The 22,821-nt window shown below is 38.9% G+C and overlaps 10 protein-coding genes across 10 annotated transcripts; 6 read left to right on the forward strand and 4 right to left on the reverse strand.

Annotated features, from left to right (window-relative positions):
- The first annotated feature begins 2,200 nt into the window (after window positions 1-2,200).
- LOC135431810 (larval cuticle protein 65Ag1-like) lies at window positions 2,201-2,606 on the forward strand. Its single transcript, XM_064687142.1, has 2 exons — window positions 2,201-2,334; window positions 2,411-2,606. The coding sequence occupies exons 1-2, from the start codon at window positions 2,216-2,218 to the stop codon at window positions 2,604-2,606; spliced, it is 315 nt and encodes a 104-aa protein (XP_064543212.1). The 5' UTR covers window positions 2,201-2,215.
- A 3,600-nt stretch (window positions 2,607-6,206) lies between these two features.
- On the forward strand, window positions 6,207-6,687 carry Acp65Aa (Adult cuticle protein 65Aa). Its single transcript, XM_064687263.1, has one exon. It carries the CDS (start codon window positions 6,213-6,215, stop codon window positions 6,516-6,518), a length of 306 nt encoding a protein of 101 aa, XP_064543333.1. The 5' UTR covers window positions 6,207-6,212; the 3' UTR covers window positions 6,519-6,687.
- A 63-nt stretch (window positions 6,688-6,750) lies between these two features.
- On the reverse strand, window positions 6,751-7,151 carry LOC135431534 (cuticle protein CP14.6-like). The gene has a single exon (XM_064686727.1). The coding sequence runs from the start codon at window positions 7,136-7,138 to the stop codon at window positions 6,824-6,826; it is 315 nt and encodes a 104-aa protein (XP_064542797.1). The 5' UTR covers window positions 7,139-7,151; the 3' UTR covers window positions 6,751-6,823.
- Window positions 7,152-8,941: 1,790 nt separating this feature from the next.
- On the forward strand, window positions 8,942-9,318 carry LOC135431400 (larval cuticle protein 65Ag1-like). The gene is made up of 2 exons (XM_064686539.1): window positions 8,942-9,057; window positions 9,120-9,318. Exons 1-2 carry the CDS (start codon window positions 8,942-8,944, stop codon window positions 9,316-9,318), a joined length of 315 nt encoding a protein of 104 aa, XP_064542609.1.
- A 2,346-nt stretch (window positions 9,319-11,664) lies between these two features.
- LOC135431790 (larval cuticle protein 65Ab1-like) lies at window positions 11,665-11,973 on the reverse strand. Its single transcript, XM_064687120.1, has one exon. The coding sequence runs from the start codon at window positions 11,971-11,973 to the stop codon at window positions 11,665-11,667; it is 309 nt and encodes a 102-aa protein (XP_064543190.1).
- Window positions 11,974-12,279: 306 nt separating this feature from the next.
- LOC135431489 (larval cuticle protein 65Ag1-like) lies at window positions 12,280-12,736 on the reverse strand. The gene is made up of 2 exons (XM_064686650.1): window positions 12,606-12,736; window positions 12,280-12,531 (listed from the first exon to the last, which is right to left on the reverse strand). The coding sequence occupies exons 1-2, from the start codon at window positions 12,734-12,736 to the stop codon at window positions 12,330-12,332; spliced, it is 333 nt and encodes a 110-aa protein (XP_064542720.1). The 3' UTR covers window positions 12,280-12,329.
- Window positions 12,737-14,425: 1,689 nt separating this feature from the next.
- Window positions 14,426-14,832, forward strand: LOC135431352 (larval cuticle protein 65Ag1-like). The gene is made up of 2 exons (XM_064686459.1): window positions 14,426-14,541; window positions 14,604-14,832. Exons 1-2 carry the CDS (start codon window positions 14,426-14,428, stop codon window positions 14,800-14,802), a joined length of 315 nt encoding a protein of 104 aa, XP_064542529.1. The 3' UTR covers window positions 14,803-14,832.
- Window positions 14,833-16,252: 1,420 nt separating this feature from the next.
- Window positions 16,253-20,668, reverse strand: LOC135431526 (larval cuticle protein 65Ag1-like). The gene is made up of 3 exons (XM_064686714.1): window positions 20,615-20,668; window positions 16,540-16,613; window positions 16,253-16,448 (listed from the first exon to the last, which is right to left on the reverse strand). The coding sequence occupies exons 1-3, from the start codon at window positions 20,666-20,668 to the stop codon at window positions 16,253-16,255; spliced, it is 324 nt and encodes a 107-aa protein (XP_064542784.1).
- On the forward strand, window positions 18,258-19,321 carry Cpr65Aw (Cuticular protein 65Aw). Its single transcript, XM_064686755.1, has 4 exons — window positions 18,258-18,275; window positions 18,566-18,644; window positions 18,728-18,954; window positions 19,019-19,321. The coding sequence occupies exons 3-4, from the start codon at window positions 18,809-18,811 to the stop codon at window positions 19,227-19,229; spliced, it is 357 nt and encodes a 118-aa protein (XP_064542825.1). The 5' UTR covers window positions 18,258-18,275; window positions 18,566-18,644; window positions 18,728-18,808; the 3' UTR covers window positions 19,230-19,321.
- A 1,726-nt stretch (window positions 20,669-22,394) lies between the features above and the next one.
- Window positions 22,395-22,821, forward strand: LOC135432439 (endocuticle structural glycoprotein ABD-5-like). Its single transcript, XM_064688148.1, has 2 exons — window positions 22,395-22,540; window positions 22,608-22,821. Exons 1-2 carry the CDS (start codon window positions 22,395-22,397, stop codon window positions 22,795-22,797), a joined length of 336 nt encoding a protein of 111 aa, XP_064544218.1. The 3' UTR covers window positions 22,798-22,821.

A 22,821-nucleotide genomic window follows, 5' to 3' on the forward strand; every position in this document is an offset into this window, starting at 1 on the left:
TTTTTGCCAGACTTGCAGGGATATGAGCGAGGTTTGACTATAATTAAGTGTACTTTTTACTAAAATAGGTCTAACACTTCCATAACCTTGCCAGGATCGCCACGACTAACTCTATCGATTCGGATTCAAACACTATGGGCTCATCTAGGGATCAGACCCTCGGCATATCAACCAACTTGATTTTTTAATAGGATTTAATAAATTAATAGGATTTAATAGGTTTATTATCTTGTTATCCCCGATTTATGTTCAATGACGGCACAGGAAATTTATCGATATCGATATTTTTAAATCGATATTTTTTGACATCTCTTTTTATCGATACTTACTGATATCTCTTTTTATAGATACTAATTAAAATCTCTTTTTATCGATGGGAAATCTCTTTTATCGATATTTATTGAAATTCCTTTTAATCGAAATTTCAAAAATTTCTTATCGATATTAATTAAGTATGTCTCTTAATCGATATTTGTTCAAATCTGCTTTTATCGATATTAACTGAAATCTCTTCTCACTGATATACATATATCTAGTCTGACGAACTTTCGATTATTTGAATATAAACTTGATATGGGAACATTTTTAAATTTAGGGCTTTTGGCTGTTATAGTTTGTCAGAGAAATGTGTCTTGATGTACTCCTGACCAGAGTATATATACCTGAGAGTTTCGGAGATAGTCACTTCTACGTCCGACCCCAATTTGGCTCTGACTAAAAGTATGCACTTAACGTAGACATTGAATTTGCTTCCAAAATCGGAAACGAATTACCAATTCGTATGCTCCTGCGACGACTGCTTCATAACCTGGTCTCAAGTTAATTGAATTATTTTGTGGCGTATTCGCACATGTTGCGATACTGCGGTTAAGCAATTAAAAAAACCCATAAGGCTCTGTCGATGGCAGCGTGACATTTACATATTGAAATTGCAATACGCACACAGACTATGTAAATAAACCCATTGAGCGGGGCTAGAACGAAGGCAGCGAAGTGTTTGGGGGGGGAGTGTGGGGCGAAAAACAAAAACAAAACTTGGCTTTAAGACATTGCCATTAACGCGCAAGTGCTAATTTAAGTGGCCCCTCAAAGACGAGCTGATGCCAAAGCCGTACTAAAAAAAGAAGTCAAGCCGAAAGAAAACCAGTAAGAATAAATACCTTTGAAAAGCCGAAGATTGAGTACCCTACTTTACATGGGGATTGGGGGAAGCTTGTGAGTGCAGAGTTTGTTGAAGATAGCTTGATAAAAGGAAATACAAAAGGAGGTCAAAGACAACTATATATTGGTCCGATCAGGCCGGTTTCAATATATGTGCTATAGATACGGATGTATGGAAAGTTTGATGAGGATAGCTTGACTACTTGAGAGACTACTTGGCATAGAAACAAACAGAAAGCGGAATCTGGCTATATCGACCCAACTGTTAACACTTATCAAGAATATATATACTTCATCTTCTTCTATGTGTTACACACGCCATGACAAACTTAAAGTACTCACAGCAAGGGTATGAAAAGATGTCGCCGCACACTCGAAGAACCGGTAGCCCCAACTCTTCGTCTGTCTGGCCGTCCGTCCGTCTGTCTGTCTGCCCGTCTGTCAGAGTCTGGCCAAGATCTGGCTGTGCGTGCGTGCGGGTTGCCAACCAGATAATCAGACAGTGGCGCTGACCTTGAAGATGCGAGCATCTTAATCTGAAGTCTGAAGACGCAACTCGGTATCTGTGTCTGGAAAGGGACAGTGAAGTTCAGACAAGAAGCAGATAGAAAGCAGAGACAGGCATAAATATATGTATGTAAATAGAACGCGGCGATTATGTAACTCTTTTAAGAATTCGGAAACTTTCTTACCAATGTATAAAGAGAATGTCGAATGAGTTGAAAGGCGCGGGATTTGAAGCAACGCCTTCAATTTGCATAAGCATAAAATTTGTATTTGGAATATGCTGACGTCTTTGCGCACAATATATATGTATATATATATATATATATAAGTATATACATATGTATATGTATAATTAAATTTGAAGCAGCGATATATGCATTTTAAATTTAAGTTGTGAATTTTCGGTCATCTTTAGCATTAAACTAGTTTTGCGCTTTTGTTGTCCACATAAAGCGACCATCTGTTTTTTGCTATAAATACGCACACGTTCAGCCCTAAAAAGCATAGTTACCTTTGATATCTCAAACGCACTACACAATATCTAAACATGAAGTTCCTCATCGCCTTCGTCGCCCTCTTCGCCCTGGCTTTGGCAGCGCCACCACAGAAAGATGCTGTTGTATTGCGTCAAGAATCAGATGTCAGCCCAACTGGCTTCAAAAATGCGTAAGTCTCCAAGTCTCTCATCTCGTCATTTCGAGCAAAACAAACATTTGCTGATCCTTTACATTCCCTACTACAGCCTGCAGCTGGATGATGGTACTGTCTCTGAGGCCCAGGGTGATCTGAAGCAGATCGGAGAAGAGCAGGCTGTTGTCGTCAAGGGCTCGTTCTCCTTCGTTGCCGATGATGGTCAGACCTACTCCATCAACTACATCGCCGACGAGAACGGTTACCAGCCCCAGGGCGCTCATCTGCCCGTCGCCCCCGTTGCCTAAGAAGCGATATTAAATTTTAAATAAATTGTTTTCCAAAAAAAAAAACCCATTTGCATTTCTATATGTTAGCCATTTTGAACCATTTAGCCATATCCATTCAGCAACTAACATCACAATCAATCACAAGGATATTTTTCAAGGATTGACTGATTATCTAACTGATTATCTATCTATAATCAACTTAGTTAACCGCAATTTTATTAACTACAAACACAGGAGGCATTAGGCCAAAAACAAATCAGACAACTTTGTTGCAATACGAACTAGCCAAAGTTAGTCGGACTTGTTTATCTTACGTCTTTTTGACTATATTAGTAGAAAAGTAGATTATGCCTTGTCGTAATATTTAGAGAGAGAGAAAATGTTTATATATATCTTCCCTTTAACGTACTTAAGCAAAAGCAAACGCACAGACACAAAGCCACACAAGCACCAACCCTCACCCTCAAGAAATTCTCTCTTGATAAACTTTCGGTGCTTATAGTCCGATTCCTGTGAAATTTTCATTTCTTATATATGGCATACCAAAGTGTGCTTATAACAAAGCAAGAGATCTTCGTCGATTTTTCTTACTTTGGTGGGAATTAGTATATTCAAAAGGCATCAAAAGAGTGCAATTATTTTAATCTGTATACACCCTACGATAACCTAAATACCAAATCGGATACGACATTGTTTTATTAAACCGATTATTCTTTCTTTTAGATTAGGGTAACCTTAATCAAAAGATATCTTTAACATTTTTGGTAGACATGTTTTATTTTAATTTAAATTAAAAGATGTTTGTTCTGGCAAATTTTTGGGGGTTGGTTCGCAATAACTTAACTAATTCTTACCCATCTAAAAAGCTTAACACCAATATATAATATATAATAATTTGTGGTAAAAGGGCTGCAAATCTATGAAATATATAACTTAAAGCAAAAGTGTTTAAACAAATTTGTATATGTTTTACTTAGTGTAATTTTCTAGTAATTCTTAAAAAAAATCATTTCGTCAAATTGAGATTTCTTGTTGTTATGGAAATGCGAGGAGATGACGATAAAATTATATATGCATTACGAAAATATATATTTCAAATTTTAGGATTTTGCCAACGGACAGACGGAACAAGACAATATATATATATATATATACATGATTTGGTTTGGGGTTGCAATTTTCTTTGGGTATAAGAACTGCGATGCGCAAAGTTTTTGAAATTAATTTCTGGATATTGTTGCGAAGCAGAAGGTCATTAAGTACACTTTGAAACTAGTCTTTTAATAACTTGCGTCTTAAGCACAAGTTGGTAATTAAACATCAAGAAGACATTCAGAATACCATATACAATAATGCAGGAAGTTAACTAGCTAAAAATTAACTGTGTTTATAGCTAGTATGCCAGCTAGTACCGACTAGCGTAATCCGATCTAACAATCTGTTAAATGTTAAATGGATGGATTATCTTGTGGTCAATGTCAGCTGGAGAATGTCCTGGGCATAGACCAGTTGACTGGCTGCCCAAAGTTTTGGGTATCGGGTATTGGGAAAAGGTCGCCTTAGTTGGAAAAAAAAAAAGTGTCCAAAAACTCGATTGACTGGCTTGCCAATTTGTAGCTGCTTCTTCTGCTGCTGCTGCTGCTGCTGCTGCTGCTGCTGCTTCTTTGGCGACTTGTAGCGGTCAACGAAGGTGGAATAAATTGGAAAATACAAAAACCAAATGAAGATACGAAAGATGCTGAATACGTGAATAGGTGTATGTGGCGAGATCCGCTGCAGTTGCCAGAGACATCAATCCGAAGCTGGCTGCAAAGGCCGTTGCATATGTCAAGAGTCAAGCACGTTGCTGGTTTTTCCGATTGCCAGTCGACCATACACAGCAGAGCATATACATACATATGTAGAATTATTTCGGACTTGATATGAACTTGCGGCCCTCTGTTAACTGTTGGCTGCCAGCTGCCAGTTAAACTGTTGCCAGTTAAGCTGCGAGAGCCTCGGCTAAATGCTGATGGGTCAGCAGCTTGACTAAAATTATTAAACATTAAAACACATTGAATATCTAGATACTTGGGCAATAAACCATCGGCTAGTATGGTGTTTACATATTGTACAAAAGACAAACTATTTACGCATTCATTAAACCGACATTCGGCTACTTAAAGATTTTACTACGAATTCCAGATACACTTTCAGCTTATGAACTTATTGCTGTTGTTGCTCACAATTTTTTCTATTTATACGACAAAGTTTAACATGATTTATGACAATTTTTAATTTCTAACTAAATTAGAATCTTTAAACATTATTTGGAACTTCTATAGACTCGATGTCTTTCTTAGCTGGAAAAGTTTCTATTTTCTTATTATTCTTAAGGCATTTTAGTTGGAATTTTTTGCTTTTTTTTGTATTTGTTTATTGATTGTTTTGTTGCTAATTTATAAACAAATATTTAAGTGTGAAGATTCTCGAGGAGAGTCGTAATATATTGAAGAAAAGGAAATTAAATTGTGAATTGTCTAAAACCAAAAATCGTATTCACTCTATTCTATTCTACTCTATTTAATTATTTCTGTTCAAGTTTTAAATAAATCAAGCTCTATTTTTTTATTATTTAATAAATTTCAGGAGGATCATAAATTGAATTGTTAATTGCCTTGGAGCAAGCCAAAGTAAATAATATTATAATAATAGGGAGATTTTTTTTTTATTTCTGTTAACGTTTTTTTAAAAGGGAAAATTTGTAAAGAGAAAAGGGAATTTAATTGTAAAGTTTCCAAACTCAAAAATATAAAAGGGGATAAATAATAAAATAATAATTAATTTAAAAATTTTTTAAATAATTTTTGTACCAGTTATAAATGAAATCAAACTTGTTTTCTTGATTTTATAAGAAAACTATTTGCAGTATGCAAAGTTGTTTGTTAGCAATAAAATTGGAGGTTCGAATCCTTTTTTATTCATAATTTAAGTGGATACCTATTAAAAGTAGCCTAAACATTATTTGCGAAAGGAAATTGACATGGATATATAAAAGTATATATTATAGTGTATATATATTTGCATTGGTAAACAAATTTAGAGTTCGAATCGTGGGCTGTTACTTCCCTTGACACATTTCACTTTCTCGCTAAACCCCTTTATATATATTTAGCCAGTGCATTTAAAGGCATTTGGCCCAAGTGCATCGAATAGTTATTAAGCCAGAATGTGCATTTGGTAATGTCGCCGTCGAAGATTCGCTTTAAATGTTACTTGTCGCAGCGACTTTGAGGCTGGCGGCTATTGGTGAACTGTTGGTAAATTAAATACATTACCGGACGGCCGCGAGAGTCGCGTCTCTGTATGTGCTACTGCCGCACAATTGTGCAAAATTTATGACGTTGGCAAAATCTGTGAATGCGGGCTATAAAAATGCAGCGAAGATGCGGCATTAGCAACATTGGACGCTCGATTGTCTCAACGGACACAAGTGAACGCAACGCACACACGAAACGCTCGACAAGATGATGAAAATGGTAAATGGATAACCGATAACCGATAACGATAAACGATAACCGATAACCGATCACCGATAACCCGTGAACAATCAATTGTTTGCCGTTTCATTGTATCCTTGAACAGATGCTAGTCGTTGGTTTGCTGCTGCTGGCCGCCGCCTGCTGCACGGCTCGACCCCAGGGCGATGTCGAGGTGGTGGAATACGAGTCGGATAACATTGGCATTGGCGGCTACAAGTTCAGCTATAAGCTAAGCGACGGCACCACGCGCACCGAGGAGGCGGTGGTCAACAATGCGGGCACCGAGAACGAATCCCTGTCCGTGCGCGGATCCGTCAGCTGGGTGGCGCCCGATGGACAGACCTATACCATTAACTTTGTGGCCGATGAGAATGGATTCCAGCCGGAGGGTGCGCACATACCCAAGTAATACACACCCACACCGCACACACACACACTGGATAACCGATGGATAAGCTCATTATTTGTTTAGTCTCTAAGTTGGTTGTGCTGTGCATCAGTCAGTCAGTCATTCGGTCAGTCAGTCAATCATCCGGTCAGTCAGTCAGTCAGTCAGTCAGTCAGTGAGTGAAGTTAGTGTCGTGCTTTGTAATTGTTAATCGCATTAAAATTGAATTTCGATACTCGTACTTTTTGGACTTTTCTCAAATGCTTTTCTCATTTATTATAAAAACTATATAACAGGCTTTCGCTTAAGCTAATTGCCACGCCCCGCTAGACATGCGGTATGTGCGCGCCTTCGGGCTGAAAGCCGTTCTCATCGGCGACATAGCTCACCGAATAGGTGACGCCATCATCGCCCACGTAGGAGAAGGCGCCCTTCACAGCGAGTGCCTCATTGTCGGTGCCAGGATTCTTGAGGATGCCCTCTTCGTTGCGCTTGGTCCCGTCGCTCGTCTCCAGCTGCAATTTGTAGCCATCGGGCTGCACATCCGATGATTGGGACACGATTGTCGCGTCGTTCGTGGGCGCAGCCGAGCACAGGGCCAGGCACAGGCACAGGCAGAGGTAGACCAGGGCGCACTTCATGTTCCTATTGATGTCTTCTTGATCGGCTGCCGAATATAATTTGCAGCTCTTGGCCATACGAGTTGGCTTTTATAGCGGGTAGCTCAACCGAAAGGCGACAACAGCAGCTAATAAATACAATTAGCACATTATTTGTTTATACATAATTATTTTCTGATACCCTAAACCCATTGGAATTGTCGGAAAAGGGTATCATGCTTGTGGGGAAATGCTTTCTGCAGGTAAAAGGAGGCATCATCAACCTTATAAACTATATATAAACTTGAGTCGAGCCATGTTTTTTGACCATATCTCGTTTCTTATAAAAGCTGGACTCACCATATTTGGGTTGTAGTTCCTAGTGGAGTATAGACACATCCAGAATATTTCACTATTTGAATATTTTGCTGCGTTCTTCTTAAAATTGAAAATGGATGCATTCTTGGCGGCAGCGTCTTGGACTTTGGTATCCACACATATTCCGTTGCCATGTTTATGCCCTGAAAATTTCATCAAGATCGGACAATAAACAACGGAGTTCTTTAAGAACATATTTGCCATAGTTTGAGACTAATCGAAGAGGGAGCACAGGTCATCTAGGGTATCTACTTGTTGGGCTGTTCCTAGGCAACTCCCTTAGTTGCTTTTCTGATTGTTTTTTTCCTACATGGGCTTGTGAATATCTGTGCTGAGGCCGACATGTGTTAATTGTCGCCCCTGTAAGCTATGAGGACTGCACACAAAATCTAAAAAGAGCGAACAAATAATTGAAATTCAAACAAAAGTCTTAAGTCGAGTCAAGTTTGCTCGACTAAAAGATGCGCTGTATATTGAACGGGAGGACAGCAAATGGAATCGTGCCTGTAAAAGGAATATACATTCTGTAGTCTTCTTTAAGTCTCAAACCAATCTGAAACAGATTCGTCATATCAATTGCGATTCAAACTAGAACATTTCAAATATATTCTATACCCAAATTCCTATTTTATTTATTGATGAAATATGGTTCGGTTCATGTTAAATTCAATGTCGTATCGGATTTGTTCTAAATATTTTTGCAACCTTGACTGTAATAAGAAATAGTCTAATACTTACACAAATTACGTTGCAAAAAAAATCTTAAAAAAGGAATTCCATATGTAAATTAAAAACTATATATATCTATATTTGCCTTGTTTCTCAAATGAACAAAAATTTAAGCGACCAACAAGTTTGGCTTGAAAATAGTTTTAATTAACTTCGCAACTTCTCGTAGACGTTGCCCAGATCACGTTTTATTTTTATTTCTTTTACAATTATGAATGCGGCTCCACCGAATTTGCAAATAATCAACTCAAACATGTTGCTCCATAAAAATAGTAGAGAATTGGAAAGAATTGGATCTGCTTTTGCGAACATTTGACATGCGTTTGCAAAGGTTTCTATATATCTATAGATATATGCCCTATTAGTATGTAGTCTGTTTCCATTCTTGTTTAAATTTGCATGTTTGCCATGTAGGCCTGCTTGACGGCGAGACAAGATCCATTTATGGGCCGACATGAATACATAGTCATTTATGTAGTTTATTTCAAGTTTAAATTAATATTCATTTCGCTACTAAATCAATTGTTACGATTTTAAGTTTGCATTTTAGTTGGCCAAGTCGTACGTATATATTAAACTAGTTTTTCAGCATTTTTTTTCATTATTTTTTTTTTGGATAGAGTATTGTTTTTGTTATGCCTAATGGACCCCGCAAGATCCACTATAAATACGCAGACAAGCGGCTAGTTAAAGCATAGTTACCTTTGAAGCCTCAAACGCGCTACACAATATCTAAACATGAAGTTCCTCATTGTCTTCGTCGCCCTCTTCGCCCTGGCCCTGGCAGCGCCTGTTGATGATGTCAAAATTCTGCGTCAGGACTCAGATGTCCAGCCAGAAAGCTACAAATATGGGTAAGCCATACGAATTTTGGAAGCTTCAAGCCTTTGCTGATCCTTTGCTCTCACAACTACAGTTTGGAGACATCCGATGGCACCAAAAAGGACGAACAGGGTCAGCTGAAGAACATTGGCACAGAACAAGAGGCTATTTCCGTTCAGGGCTCATTCTCCTTCGTTGCCGATGATGGTCAGACCTACGTGGTCAACTACATCGCCGACGAGAACGGTTTCCAGCCCTCGGGCGCCCATTTGCCCGTCGCCCCCGTTGCCTAAGCAGCGATATTAAATTTTAAATAAATTGATTGTTTTCCTGAAAAAGGTTCTGCTTTAAGTTTTTTTGGGTTTCCAGATAAGGCAGCTCTTGAGATAGTTCAAAACAGTGCCAAGAAGTAAGAGTGCTCGACTAGCAGATACCTCGAATAACATTTTAGCTTCCCTTTCCCCTATTCACACACTCTATGAAATATGTACTCAAATAACTGAGATGTTTATCGGCCGATCTTTATGAACTTTTTGGACCATAAACATGATATTCAAATGCATGTAAATTACAAAGCCCAAGACAATACCTCCCAAAAAGTTATTCAAATGCTATTGAATAAGTTAAGTATTCTGGTTCTCTAAGATATTCTTTACACCAAATTTGGTATCTCTAACTCGTGTTTTTGTCATTTGTATCTATGTAAGTTTATGCTATAACCAAATGTAGGTACTCCCTTCTCTGTTTGTAGAAGGTTGTTGTTCTAGGTCCACAAATGCTTTTGTTGGAATAAGGCCAGCTAGACCAAAGGCATTTCTCTAGATATCAAGTGTTGGTGTTATATGTGATATTATGTCGTTTACTCGATTTTCATGTATCGAATAAGTCTATTTAGATGAACTTTATCTGGATTCTTATTGTGCTCGGTAAATGGATCCTGTACAAGGAAAATAAAATAACATTTAGGTATATACATACTTTAAACCCATTAAGCCCTTTCATTTTTTAAAAATATTATTTATTTTTATCAATGCTAGTGTATCCCTTTGGGAGAAAAAGGTTTCGGGTATCCCTTGTCGGACACTTCCGACTTGTGACCTTTAACTCTTTATAATAGTTTTAGTTTACATAATTTAATTCCTTATCGTGTACACATGGAAGAAGTAAGAAATATCTTCTACCCTTAGCTTATATTATTCTATACTCCATTCTAGACCTATTCCCACTCTCTTCTGTTTATTTGTCAACCTCTATATTAAAGAGAATAGTTTTGCGCCCAACTCATTCTGAAGTCTACTTATTTTCTTCACTGACATCAGCTATGATTTCAGTGTTGCAAAACGCTGAATTATACATTTTAGTGTGTTTCGGGGTGCTTAACTAAAATATACACTGTTTTCAGCTTCGATTTTTATTTATTTATTTTTTATTATTATTTTGGTCAGCGTATTGAGATCTTATATAATATTTTGTATTAATGTTCGTCAGGTTTTAGGTGCTATTGTCTGAGATTGTGTAAGAGCTTAATTCATTAATTTTGTACTAGTGAATTTTCCTACTGATTCTTTATAGTCAGTCAGCTCCGAAGCGAAAACAAACCAGCCTAAGCACTGCGCATTGTTGGAATCGCTTGTGCTGTTTTTTTTCTCTGGTTAAAAAATTCACGATTAAATAAAGTCTATGTCTATTGCCTGATCGTTAGTAAGCTACAAGGTCTTAATGATGGGAATGTAGCAAAATATAGGACACACCGATATGCTTTGAGTATGGAGTCACCTCCGACCGCATTGAGTCCATATATATTCTATTCGCCTGCCTGTTCCTAAGCAATCCAGTCTATTGTCTTGGAAACTGGCATAGGATCGGATCAAGAGCATCTCCCTTCTTAGCTGTAGGCTCTAAAATACATTACTGACAAAATTAGCTGAGAAAAGAGAAATAGAATACCTCCATTGTGTCGCTGATGCTATTAATAAATTGTGTATTCTAATAAGGCTTTTAGCATTTAATTTTCATCATTTGATGTTTTTAATAATTAGGGAGACACTCGTTTGTTTTGACCATTAATAAATAAATAAATAAATAAATTAATTAATTAGTAAATAAATAAATAAATAAAATAAATACCATATAGCTGCCTTGGGAACACTCCATCATAAATAAAGTTCTTGCATGAAAAATCTATTACCCAAGATATCTAGATTAAACCTGGCATACATATATTTAACCTTGCTGACTATATATAAGCGTAATCTTATCAATGTCGGTCCACTATATCATATAGGAAATGGAATGATAATTGGTTCTTGCTATCGTAATCCCAATTGGGATTTACGAGCTGCTATCATGCTCCACAAATGTAAGCCAAATCCTAAAGGTATTGAAATACTATATCATATAGCTCTATAGCAAGAATGTTCAGTTTTTCAAGATATCTTTCGCAAACTGAGCAATAACGAGCTTCACAATGCATCTAAGATATCAGCACAACCGTAAACCTAACGTCTTGAAGGGTATTTAGTCCTTCTCGAGGGGGTATCAAAAAAGTGAAATATTCTCAAGGATCACAGACTTTGCATTAACCCATTTGATTTATTTGAGTTCTAAAACGGATTCATGTTCGACATTATTGATATGATTTAATAATCAGCCTTTGGGATATGGGCGCCTTCGGGCTGGAAACCGTTCTCATCAGCGATGTAGTTGACGGTGTACTTGACGCCATCGGGGCCAACGTGCTCGAACGAGCCCTTGACGGCGATTGCCTCGTGCTCGCTGCCAGCGTTGGTGAGGACGCCGCTCTGCTGGGCGCTGGCGCCGTCGCTGGTTGCCGAGTTGAAGGACCACTTTTCGGGCTCAACATCCAGACGCTGATCCGTGATCACAACGTCGCTGGGCGCGGCGCAGGCCAGGGCGCAGAAGGCGGCGAACAGGATAATGAACTTCATGTTGTGTTCCGGGTTGTAGAGTCAACAACTGTTTGATGTCCGACTGCAGCGTTGCAGCGCTTTTTATAGTAGATGCCATGCAAAAGTCAAAGTTGAGGCGGCATCAAAGTCAAAATATGGATTTTTGTTAGAAATTTGAATTTCTATATAATCATTTCCGGTTTAACTGGTAAAGGGGAAGTTGCATTTGGCAACTACTTCTGGATATTCAGTGTTGAATACCAGTTTCAGATGGATTTAAGACCCGTCGACGGTTGCTACAATTTATGCTTGCATGATGCCATTTTATTAAATATACATATATATAAATTCAAATGCTTAATAGAAAGAACAGCTCTTGGTTTCCAAAATACAGCTTAGTTGCCAATGGGCACATTGGGCAGATGGGCGCCCTCCGGCTGGAAGCCGTTCTCATCGGCCACATAGTTCACGGTATACACCTGGCCATCATCGGCCGTGAAGGAGTAGGAGCCGCGCACAGCGATCGATTCGTTCTCAGCACCCGGATTGGTCAGGCTGCCCTCCTCGTCGTGCTTCTGTCCATCGCTCGTCTCCCAACTGTCAAGAGGAACACGCCCTGTTACTGCAGCTCTCTCTCTCTCTCGCTCTCTCTCGCTCTCTCTCTCTCTTACCCGAACTTGTAGCCGTTGGGCTGGACATCGGACTCGAGGCGCAGGATCTGTGCCGTTTTGCTGTCATCGAGCGGTGCCGCCAGGACGGCCGCCAGGAATGCAACCAATACCAAAGCAATTGTGTATTTCATTCTGGGAAAATGTTTCGCGATCGAACTACGAACTGTGAACTCTTGTGGACTTGTGATGTCTGCTATGGCTGTCCAGGTGCTTTTTATAGCCAAAAACTGACGAGTGTCCACCAATAAATTACTACAATACGATAAATAAAGAAAACTTTGTCCAAAAATACGAAAAGCAAAAAAAAAAAATGACTAATTACACACAGCGCATAAGCTAACAAATTGGCTTGAAAAACGCACCAACAGGTCTCCGTCTCCGTCTGAGCCAAAGACAAAAACAAAACAACAAAATTCATCGATAATCACAAAAACTTCTAAGGCAAACAAAAAACAAAGATGTTCATAGGAAATATCTCGACTTCATTACGATTGGCGCTTCCATCATAATCAACGCGTTCATCATGATTGTGCTGCGACGACGAATTTGCATTTTTCGTAAATCAATCAAAAGCTTCAATTTAATTTTGGACACACTCGCATATTCAGACCCATACTCCCTTGTACTCTTGTGTGTATTTACCATAAAAGCCGAGCTCGTTTGCCCTACAGCCACAGAGCTCAATGAAAACAAGCCCAAATTACCGTCTAAATATATTTGTATAAATATATTTATCATTCTTATTTACTTATATTACTTCACCTATCTGAATGTATTTATCATCTTCATCTATATATATATTTTCAATATCTTTCCGGAAATACAAAACTACGCCCAACTTGATTCAAAAATTAAAAATCTGTGTCAAAGCCACACACAAAGCATTCCTTTCTTTTTATTATAATTATTATAATACCTATTTATTTTTAATTACTTTTTATATTTATTCAAAAAATCAATGAACAAAAAAAAAGCATTCTAGCCAAAATCTGCTGCACCATAAATCTAGAATTTATAATCTATAATTTTTGTGCATTGCCAACCAAAAAATACTTTGTTTTATTTTTATTAGCTTCGTCTTTGCATTAATCGGCGCAAAAACATGTTTCTCTGTTGCTATTCATATATTTTTTCTTTGGAACATTTCAAGTTTTAAGCAGAAGCATTAAGTATAAATTATTTATAATTTATGCACGGCCAAAAAAGAGATGTTCGCGTGTCTATCCGCCGGGAAGGTCAGGGAGCGGGAAGACATCTTCCAGCTTTCTGATTCGTAATTTATTAAAAAAAAAAATAATTCGCTTAGGTCAGTAAAGCAGTCGTTAGTCTGTGTTGGTAAGGAGTCGAACAGCTCGCTGGTTCAAATTCAGAAGAAAAATGTGTTAGATCAAGGCGATGTAAATAAACCAGGGCTAGTTCTCAGTGAAGATGAAAGTTGTTGATGTTTTCTTTACAACTTTGTTTGGCTGACGAATAAATATTTAATATTTAATCTTAAGTTTTCCACAGACTTGATTAAATGCTAATCATGCACTTATGATTAGGCGGTTCTTGCTAGTTAGTCTAGTTTGGCATGCTTGACTGAGGCAGATTTCTATTAAGGAATAAATTAAGACTCATGCATTTTTATGAATACCCATGCTATTTTGATTGCCAATAAGTTGTCGCGAATTTTTCGATTATTTTGCGAATTAAACTAGTTTGTTGCCATTGTCAACTGGGCAGGTTGACATCTATGTTTACCTATAAATACTCAGCCATGATATGCCATTAAGCATAGTTACCTTTGAAGCCTCAAACGCGCTACACAATATCTAAACATGAAGTTCCTCATTGTCTTCGTCGCCCTCTTCGCCCTGGCCCTGGCAGCGCCTGTTGATGATGTCAAAATTGTGCGTCTGGACTCAGATGTCCAGCCTGACAGCTACAAATATGGGTAAGCCATACGAATTTTGGGAGCTTCAAGCCTTTGCTGATCCTTTGCCCTCACAACTACAGTTTGGAGACATCCGATGGCACCCAAAAGGACGAACAGGGTCAGCTGAAGAACATTGGCACAGAACAAGAGGCTATTTCCGTTAAGGGCTCATTCTCCTTCGTTGCCGATGATGGTCAGACCTACGTGGTCAACTACATCGCCGACGAGAACGGTTTCCAGCCCCAGGGCGCTCATCTGCCCGTCGCCCCCGTTGCCTAAGAAGCAATATTAAATGTGAAATAAATTGATTGTTTTAAAAAAAGAAACTTATTGGAATTTTTTCTGTACAGAAGCAAGACTTTATATATAGTACTAACGGATACAGGGTCAAGTTATTTTGGACATCAATATTCTATAAATTTTAAATTTAAACCCTTTACCTTCCTTTGTGCCCGTGGTGTGAAGTTTCCTGAAAACCTCAGACCTCCAATTTCCACCAAGGAGATCAGGAATTGGATTTTTGAAAAGAGCGAAATTCTACTTCACATAATGTATTTTTAAGTATAACATTCAGCTTGAAAGCTCTCGCAGCTTGAGTTTGTGTGTTAATTATCAATTAGTCAGTCGGTCAATCACTACTCTCTTTGTGATCACATTCTTTCTTTAAAAGAGCAAATTATGATTCTTCATTAATTTAAGAGGTCAGTCAGTCAGTCCGTTATTCAGTATGTCGCATAGGCAATCAGTCAGTCGATCAGTAAGTCAATCAGTTAGAGAGCAGACAGTCAATCAGACAGCCAGTTATTCAGTTAGTTAATCAATCATTCAGTTAGTTTGTCAGTCAATCAGTTATTCACAGAGTCAATCAGTTTATCATGCATTCACTAAGTCAAATAGTTAATCAGCTAGTCAATCAGTTAATCAGCCAGTCGGTCAGTCAGTCAATCACTCAGTTTGTCAGTAAGACAGTCATTCAGTAAGTCAGTCAGTCCATCAGCCAATTAGTCAGTCAGCTAGTCAAATAGTCAATCAGTCAGTCAATCCATTTTTTTTAATCAGCTAGTCAGACAGGTAGTCAATTGGTCTGTCAGTCAATCAGTTAGTCACAGAGTCCATCAATGAGTCAGTAAGTCAAATAGTCAATTGGTCAGTCAATCAGTTGTTGAATCAGTTAATCAGACAGGCAATTAGTTAGTCAGTCAGCCAGCTAGTCAATCACGTCAATCAGTTAGTCAAGCAGTCAATCTGTCAGTAAGTCATTCAGTCAATCGGTCAGTCAGCTAGTCAATCAGTCATAAATGAGCTAGTTAGATAATAAGTTATTCACACACTTAATCAGTCAGTCAATCAGTTGCTTAACCAGTTATTTAGACGGCCAATCAGTCAGTCAATCAGTCAGCCAATCAATCAATCAATTAGTCAGTCACTTAGTCAATTAGTCAGTACTTTCTGAAATAACTTTGTGAATGTGCCCTAAATTGTTTGGTCAGTCAGTCAGTCAGTCAGTCAGTCAGTCAGTCAGTCAATCAGTCATTAATTTACAATTAAAATAATTTGAATAGAAACATTTGTTTTTATATGGAACATAAAACTGTTGGTATTTTATTGAGCATGACTATGAGATTTTCTTAATTGTTTGCTTGTTTGTTTGTTTGTTTGTTTGTTTGCAAAATGATTTGTATAGCTCTTAAACCTAGTTAACATATGGGTGTGGGATGACTCCGGGGGCTTATTGAACGGCGCGCGGCAGATGGTCACCCTGTGGCTGGAAGCCGTTCTCATCGGCCACATAGTTGAGCGTATAGGTCTGGCCATCATCGCCAACATAGGAGTAGACGCCATGCACCGCAATTGCCTCGTGCTCGGTGCCCACGTTCTTCAGCTGGCCCTCCTCCTGATGTGTCTTGCCGTCGCTCGTCTCCACGCTGATAAAACGAGAGAGGGAGAGAGAGAAATGGAAACCAGTTTTGTTTGCTGACCTTGACACACATCGTCCACAGTTCGATTTGTACTCACGCAAACTTATAGCCCTCCGGCTGCACATCGGAATCGAAGCGCAGCACCTGAGCCTCTTGTTGCGGAGGTGCAGCCTGCACGGAGACGCAGGCAACGATGGCAACAAGAGCGGCAACAAAGGCGTACGAGTACTTCATTTTGGCTAAGAAGTTTAGTTTTGGCCGGACTTGTGGTGCGTTCAAGGAGCTTGCAGTTAATGCATGCCAATTGTAAGCGCAGCAGCCAATTTATAGCCAGACTCCTGCTAAAGATTGCCAAAAAAAAAACAGCGAAATGAAAGACAAAGGAAAAAACCAACTGAAGTACAAGAAAGATAAAAGATATAAGTGTAGCCTAAACCCGTTTAACTGTGGCCAACCTTTATTACTTAACTTGGCTGATTGCTGCTGACGGCTGCTGCTGCTGACTGCTTGTCTTTTGGCAATTGGCTTTGATTGATTACAGCCGGACCTCACCCAACCATTATTTGCCAGATACAAAGCGGGCACAGTTATGCTTGGATTGGGATAAAGATGTAGATATAATCGATGGATCGTAACGGGGTCACTTGTATTTGGCTCAAGTGCAAGTGAAATGCCCAAATCCCCCATGAAAACAAATCTCTTAATTTTTGCCTGCCATTTAACGTTTCAGCACCATTTGAACTTTTTCGACTGCATAAATTTCGCGTTTTAGCCAGATTTGTAGCTGGTTTGCTTTTGCTTCTTCGTACGTCATTCGCGCATCGTTTGGCCCCTCATTTAATTGTACTTATGCATTTACACAGTGAAAAACGAAACAAAGCAAACTAAGTCTTTGTGGGCGAAAGTTTTATTTTCATTTGTCTAATGTTACTTAAAATGTGATTAACCAATTGCCGAAATCGACTTTGATGGGGATCTAATTGGGTGTTACACTGATTTTTAAAATTTAGGAATAGAAACTTAGCCCGGACAAGGCCGGGTAACACACTCTATGTGTGCATGTTCTCTTATCCCGAACTAAGACCAAATTAAATTCACTTTCCTTACAACTCCCACCGCTGCGCTTAAAATTAAGAAGTTTATTTCACATATCGCCTTACTATGCGATTCTCATGAATTCAATTAACACTTCCAGACTTGCATGTTTGGACTATTTGACTATAACATTAGGCAGCTTACCTTTATTTTTGTGTGTTTGTGTGTTTGTATATATGCATTTGCATGTGTGTACATATGTATGAAAATATGTATGTGCATGTATGCAGTATGATTGTAATATATGTAATGTGTGTGTACGTATATGTGTAATGTAAATATGTCCGAATGTATGTAAGTATGTTTGTATGTATGTATGTATGTATGTATGTATGTATGTATGTATATATGTATGTATGTATGTATATATGTATGTATGTATGTATAATATATATGTATATGTATGTGGGTATATGTATGTATGTATCTTTGTAAGTATATATGTATGTATGGGTTCCCTGACATCAAGCGCATGCCAAGTTAATGTCCCGCTGCGCTTCAAATCAAATAATAACGTCTTTTTAAACATCGCTCTACTATGCGATTCTCATGAATTCATAAAAGGCTGCTAGATTTTCCTGCAAATCAAATTTATCTGTGCTCTTACCCTTACTCTCTTTATGTCTTTTGTGGTCTATATGATGCTCTCTCGCTCTGTCTCTCCATTTTATTTCAATTTCTTTCCCATATCTAACTAATTCTCTAATTCTTTTCTTTCAGTGATGTGGACATATTCGGGTAAGTGCAAATCGATATATTTTATGCTTTGGATTCTATATATAAGATCCCATTACGTTGATTTAATTATACAAAATTATAAAAATTTGCTAAAAAAGAGAGACGAGGTATAGGAGAAAGATCATATTCTTAGCCTCATTGTTTGAGTGACTTATGATATTGATATTCAAATTAGAATGAGATCGTATAGGGTTTCAATTAACATTAGCTTACGATGGTTCGGCTTATACCTGCTTTCCCACATTCATGAACCTCCTTCTTTTTTTTTTGGGCAACTGATTTGGTTCAAGGTCTGGCTTGAATCCGGTTTCTTACCAAATATTAAATATAAAAAACCCGCAGATCAATGATAATAGCTCCAGCTTAAAAGTAAGTATATATATATGTTTCACTTTACTCAGCTCTTAAATCCAATTGAAATTGTTCTCGTTTTTTTTCCACCGTGTACTAAGACCAGATATTCAAATATTTTGCACAATCGACATTAGTCGCAGCTGCGCCGCGATGCAGGACAGTTGGAAACGGTGCTTGTCATGATCAGACCAAAGATTCTCGGCCTGCTCGGCCTGCTCGGCCTGCTGGCTGTCTTGGCAGTTGCCCGCGCCGGTGCCAGCCCCAACGATGCGCAGATATTGAAATTTGAAAATGTCAACTTGGATGGCAACGGCTATGCCTTCTAGTAGGTGGACATCTGCGGAGCTAATTGAATCAAAAAAATTAATTGTGTCAAGCATTCGCAACAGCTACGAGACGAGCGACGGCATCTCGCGCCAGGAGACGGCCGAACTGAAGCATGCCGGCACCGCACAGGAGGCCATTGCCGTACAGGGTAGCGTTAAATGGGTGGGACCCGACGGTGTACACTATAAGCTCAACTATTTGGCCGACGAGAATGGATTTCAGCCGGAAGGCGAGCATCTGCCGCGCCAGGAAACGTCGTCCGGAATGCGCTGATCACGTGATCTCACCTGTGCTTTTGTTGTTAAAATGTTAAAAGATGTCTATAAATATCCAAATATGTAGATTGTTGATTTTTGACAATGTGAGGCCATCAATTTTCACCAGTCAAATTTATTCTAACACAGCATTAAATTAGCATATGGCTCTACATATATAGGCATGTGTTTATATGCGTATATATAACAAGAACAACTCGCTACCTGTGGCAAGCCGACGATTAAATACCCTTACAGACATCTATCTAATGTGTGGTAGCTATATACACAAAAGTGTTTGGTCCAACTGAAGGATCGGTGAGGAACAGCAAAAAAAGAGAAGATGAAATTATTACAGAGGCCTCCTCTGGGGTAAAAAGTGTGCAATTGGATGGAAAAAAAAATTTTCCATTGCGTCGAACCAGCAAACGACAAGTCGCTGTTTCAAATCTAGAAATTCTTTAAAATTTTCATATATGGGGTAAAAAGTATGAGATTAGAAGGGTAAAAATAATTATGCCTTTGCGTCGAACCAGCAACCGAAAAGTCGCTTGTTCAAATCCAGAAATTCCTTTTAAATGTTCATATATGGGGTAAAATGTGTGCGACTAGACGGGGGAAAGATAATTATGCCATTGTGTCGAACCATTTAACGAGAAGTCGCTGGTTCAAATCCAGATATTCTTTTACATTTTTCTAAATGTCTATTTAATTTGTGATTAATCACAAGGAAAATATCATAAAAAATTAAATTTAAATGATTGCAAAGGTGTCACACACGGTATAACAATCCAATTAAACCCTGTGGTAGGGTATTGAAGAGGTAAACCCGTTGCTGGACAGTTGTGGCGTTGCGTGAACAGAGTCAGCTGGCCAGGGCCGGACCGGTTCAATAAACACGCTTCGCCAAAGACGGCAACGAAAGTGAGAACTGCACAGCAACAACAGCTGAGAAAATATTAAATACAAAAAAATTGTTTAAACAAGAAACAAACAAAAAACAAAAAACAAAAAACAAAAAAAAAAACACCACTCAGTTCAGCTAAAGGGCAAACTAGTGCAGCTGGGGCCAACTTCGTGTTGGGCAATTAACGGGCGCATCTTTTGGCCATTTATCATTTATCAATCGTAACTGCAAAACAATCAAACAACGTCAAGAGTTACGTTCCGACTGGGCAGTCACTTGGCGGCTCCTCAATGCTGATTGATGACCAGCCGCAGCAGCAGCCGCAGCCGAGAGGGCAGCCGAGGGGGGCATTGGCGGAAGGGGAACGCTGAGCAGAGCGGCTGTTAAATGCGCTACAATACATTACGCATACGCCCTGTACACAGTCGTCGCTATAGCGCAGCGCAGCGCAGCTTTATTCAGTTTTTATTTTATTGACTAAGGTCATCAACACACACACACACACACGCACGCACACACACCCAAGCGAGAGCTCGAATCTCGTGTCGCATCTTCACTTAACAAGTTGTGCCCGCCCCCGCCCGCTAAATCTTCGACTGGCAATGCAGCCTCTAGTTTTGGGTCTTTTTGAAGGTCAGCCTGACGCGGCTTTATGAAATTGTGTCACCTTATATATATCCATATATTTTGACAACATTCTATATGCACTATTTGAGCTTTACCAGGAAAAACGTAAACATGACTGAAATTAAAAACAAAAAAATTAATGATATTTTTTAAAATATTTTCAATGTTGATCTTTAAAAATGTTAAGATTGAGATAATCTATAGGCGCAAGTGCACGACTTGCAGATACCCTGAACATGGCTGTCGTTACAATAATTATAACTAACATATACACATGCACACATACATAGAAACACACATACGCACACATGTCGATGCATTTGGCTGGGCTTCTTCCAAGCTTAACCACACTATGGTAACTTCGGTCTCTTATGTCCGATCTTTATGAAATTTTCAGAGAATAAATATGGTATTCAAATGTGTGTAAATACCAAAGCCCAATACTATATGTCTGAAAATTCGATTTACTACAATTTTAGTGGTTACGGGGTAGGGAACTTAAGAAGATATGTATCTATATATATGTATGTCTATATACAACATTTGTTGTCTATAACTCTTATATGCTGCGCTATCTCGCATAAAATTAGGATTTTGATATCGATTTTTATCGATTTCATGCTCAGATTTCATAGTTTTACCTCTTAAGAGTCCCATTATCGAAGAGACATGGCTTCATTGACTCTTCTGTTGATTCTCAGCAAGAATTTGTATGCCTCATGTGTTCGGAGAGGCCTTCTTCTGCCTGTTACACACATACGCACAAAAACATTATACCCATCTTTAGCTATTTTTAATAGGTTCCGGCTATTAAGGCAGTTGCAATATAATACTATTTTTTTTCCTCGTTTTTCTTGATGTTCAAGTCTTACGAGTGCGGCAAGTGCGTGGCCCTGGAATAGCCTAAATATATTAACCATATATGCGCTTAAGACTCAAATTAGTTAGATCTTAGCTGTTGTTAGTTAAGATTGAGGAACTTTTTTGTTTCCTTTTAAATAATATATATATATATATATATGCTTATATATTCTTTATAATAATTATTTCCTGTTGCTGCCGTGCTTCTGTCTAATTATATTTTTTTTTTAGACACTTTTTGGTGTTGTGTGTAAGTAAATTCAGCCGTTGACCTATTGCCATAGATATGCAAACACGCGCGTCTAACCAAATATTTGCAAGCACATTTCATTATCACTTGCCGCATTATCATGATTACGTTCGGCTCGCGGATCGCGGTTCGAGATTCGAGATTCGAGATTCACTTGGCGGCCAATTCAAATGAGATTCGAGTGTACATCAAATGCTTAATGGGTTTTTGGCTTGTTCAATTAAAAGCTTAAGACATGCACACACACACGCACACACGCACAACCACGCACAGCCAGACGGAGTCTTGGGCATGCCCAGAGCAGAGTCAACAATTATATAATTTGTGTGCATTAAAGGCGATTGTTATGGCTACCTTATTGTGTGTGGTGTGTGTGTGTGTGTGTGTGGGAGCATTTTGGACAGCCTGATGAATTAGTATAAATAGCTGGCAGCTCATTAGCAGGCGCCACATAACTCGTTAGCGCCTAATTGTGACAAGTACGGTAGCGTGTCGTGAACTCCTCTTGATCTAAAATACTAAAAAAAAACTATTCGAAAATGCGTGGAATCAACGTTTGTGCCTTCGTCCTGTTCGGATTTGTGCTGCTGTCCAGCAGCCAGGCGGCGCCGCTGGATGACTCAAAGGATGCCCAAATTTTGCGTTACGATAACGAAAACATCGGCACCGATGGCTATAACTTTGCGTGCGTATAGCCCGGGAATACAAAATAAAACTAGAGGATATTTAATAAAAAAATTAACGCTTTACAGCTACGAGACGAGCGACGGCGTCACACGCCAGGAGCAGGCGGAGCTGAAGAACGCCGGCACCGAACAGGAGGCGCTCAGCGTGCGCGGCTCCGTCAGCTGGGTGGCGCCCGATGGCCAGACCTATACCCTGAACTATATTGCCGACGAGAACGGTTTCCAGCCACAGGGCGACCATTTGCCCCATAACTAGAGCAGCCACAAATGGATCATTGGC

The sequence above is a fragment of the Drosophila montana genome, unplaced genomic scaffold (assembly GCF_035044405.1).
Source record: "Drosophila montana isolate Dmon_TW-CO22-7 unplaced genomic scaffold, ASM3504440v1 contig_1455_1, whole genome shotgun sequence".
Classification (NCBI taxonomy): domain Eukaryota; kingdom Metazoa; phylum Arthropoda; class Insecta; order Diptera; family Drosophilidae; genus Drosophila; species Drosophila montana.

Excerpts from the sequence above, each read along its gene's own strand:
- LOC135431534 (XM_064686727.1), bottom strand. The coding sequence starts at position 7,138 with ATGAAGTGCGCCCTGGTCTACCTCTGCCTGTGCCTGTGCCTGGCCCTG.
- Acp65Aa (XM_064687263.1), top strand. The coding sequence starts at position 6,213 with ATGCTAGTCGTTGGTTTGCTGCTGCTGGCCGCCGCCTGCTGCACGGCT.
- LOC135431790 (XM_064687120.1), bottom strand. The coding sequence starts at position 11,973 with ATGAAGTTCATTATCCTGTTCGCCGCCTTCTGCGCCCTGGCCTGCGCC.
- Cpr65Aw (XM_064686755.1), top strand. The coding sequence starts at position 18,809 with ATGATCAGACCAAAGATTCTCGGCCTGCTCGGCCTGCTCGGCCTGCTG. Across the intron at positions 18,955-19,018 it reads GGCAACGGCTATGCCTTCTA|CTACGAGACGAGCGACGGCA; the intron begins GTAGGTGGACAT and ends CATTCGCAACAG.
- LOC135431489 (XM_064686650.1), bottom strand. The coding sequence starts at position 12,736 with ATGAAATACACAATTGCTTTGGTATTGGTTGCATTCCTGGCGGCCGTC. Across the intron at positions 12,532-12,605 it reads CCCAACGGCTACAAGTTCGG|TTGGGAGACGAGCGATGGAC; the intron begins GTAAGAGAGAGA and ends TCCTCTTGACAG.
- LOC135432439 (XM_064688148.1), top strand. The coding sequence starts at position 22,395 with ATGCGTGGAATCAACGTTTGTGCCTTCGTCCTGTTCGGATTTGTGCTG. Across the intron at positions 22,541-22,607 it reads ACCGATGGCTATAACTTTGC|CTACGAGACGAGCGACGGCG; the intron begins GTGCGTATAGCC and ends AACGCTTTACAG.
- LOC135431526 (XM_064686714.1), bottom strand. The coding sequence starts at position 20,668 with ATGCGACACGAGATTCGAGCTCTCGCTTGGGTGTGTGTGCGTGCGTGT. Across the intron at positions 16,614-20,614 it reads GTGTGCGTGCGTGTGTGTGT|GCTGCACCTCCGCAACAAGA; the intron begins GTGTGTGTTGAT and ends GTCTCCGTGCAG. Across the intron at positions 16,449-16,539 it reads CCGGAGGGCTATAAGTTTGC|CGTGGAGACGAGCGACGGCA; the intron begins GTGAGTACAAAT and ends TCGTTTTATCAG.
- LOC135431810 (XM_064687142.1), top strand. The coding sequence starts at position 2,216 with ATGAAGTTCCTCATCGCCTTCGTCGCCCTCTTCGCCCTGGCTTTGGCA. Across the intron at positions 2,335-2,410 it reads CCAACTGGCTTCAAAAATGC|CCTGCAGCTGGATGATGGTA; the intron begins GTAAGTCTCCAA and ends TCCCTACTACAG.
- LOC135431352 (XM_064686459.1), top strand. The coding sequence starts at position 14,426 with ATGAAGTTCCTCATTGTCTTCGTCGCCCTCTTCGCCCTGGCCCTGGCA. Across the intron at positions 14,542-14,603 it reads CCTGACAGCTACAAATATGG|TTTGGAGACATCCGATGGCA; the intron begins GTAAGCCATACG and ends TCACAACTACAG.
- LOC135431400 (XM_064686539.1), top strand. The coding sequence starts at position 8,942 with ATGAAGTTCCTCATTGTCTTCGTCGCCCTCTTCGCCCTGGCCCTGGCA. Across the intron at positions 9,058-9,119 it reads CCAGAAAGCTACAAATATGG|TTTGGAGACATCCGATGGCA; the intron begins GTAAGCCATACG and ends TCACAACTACAG.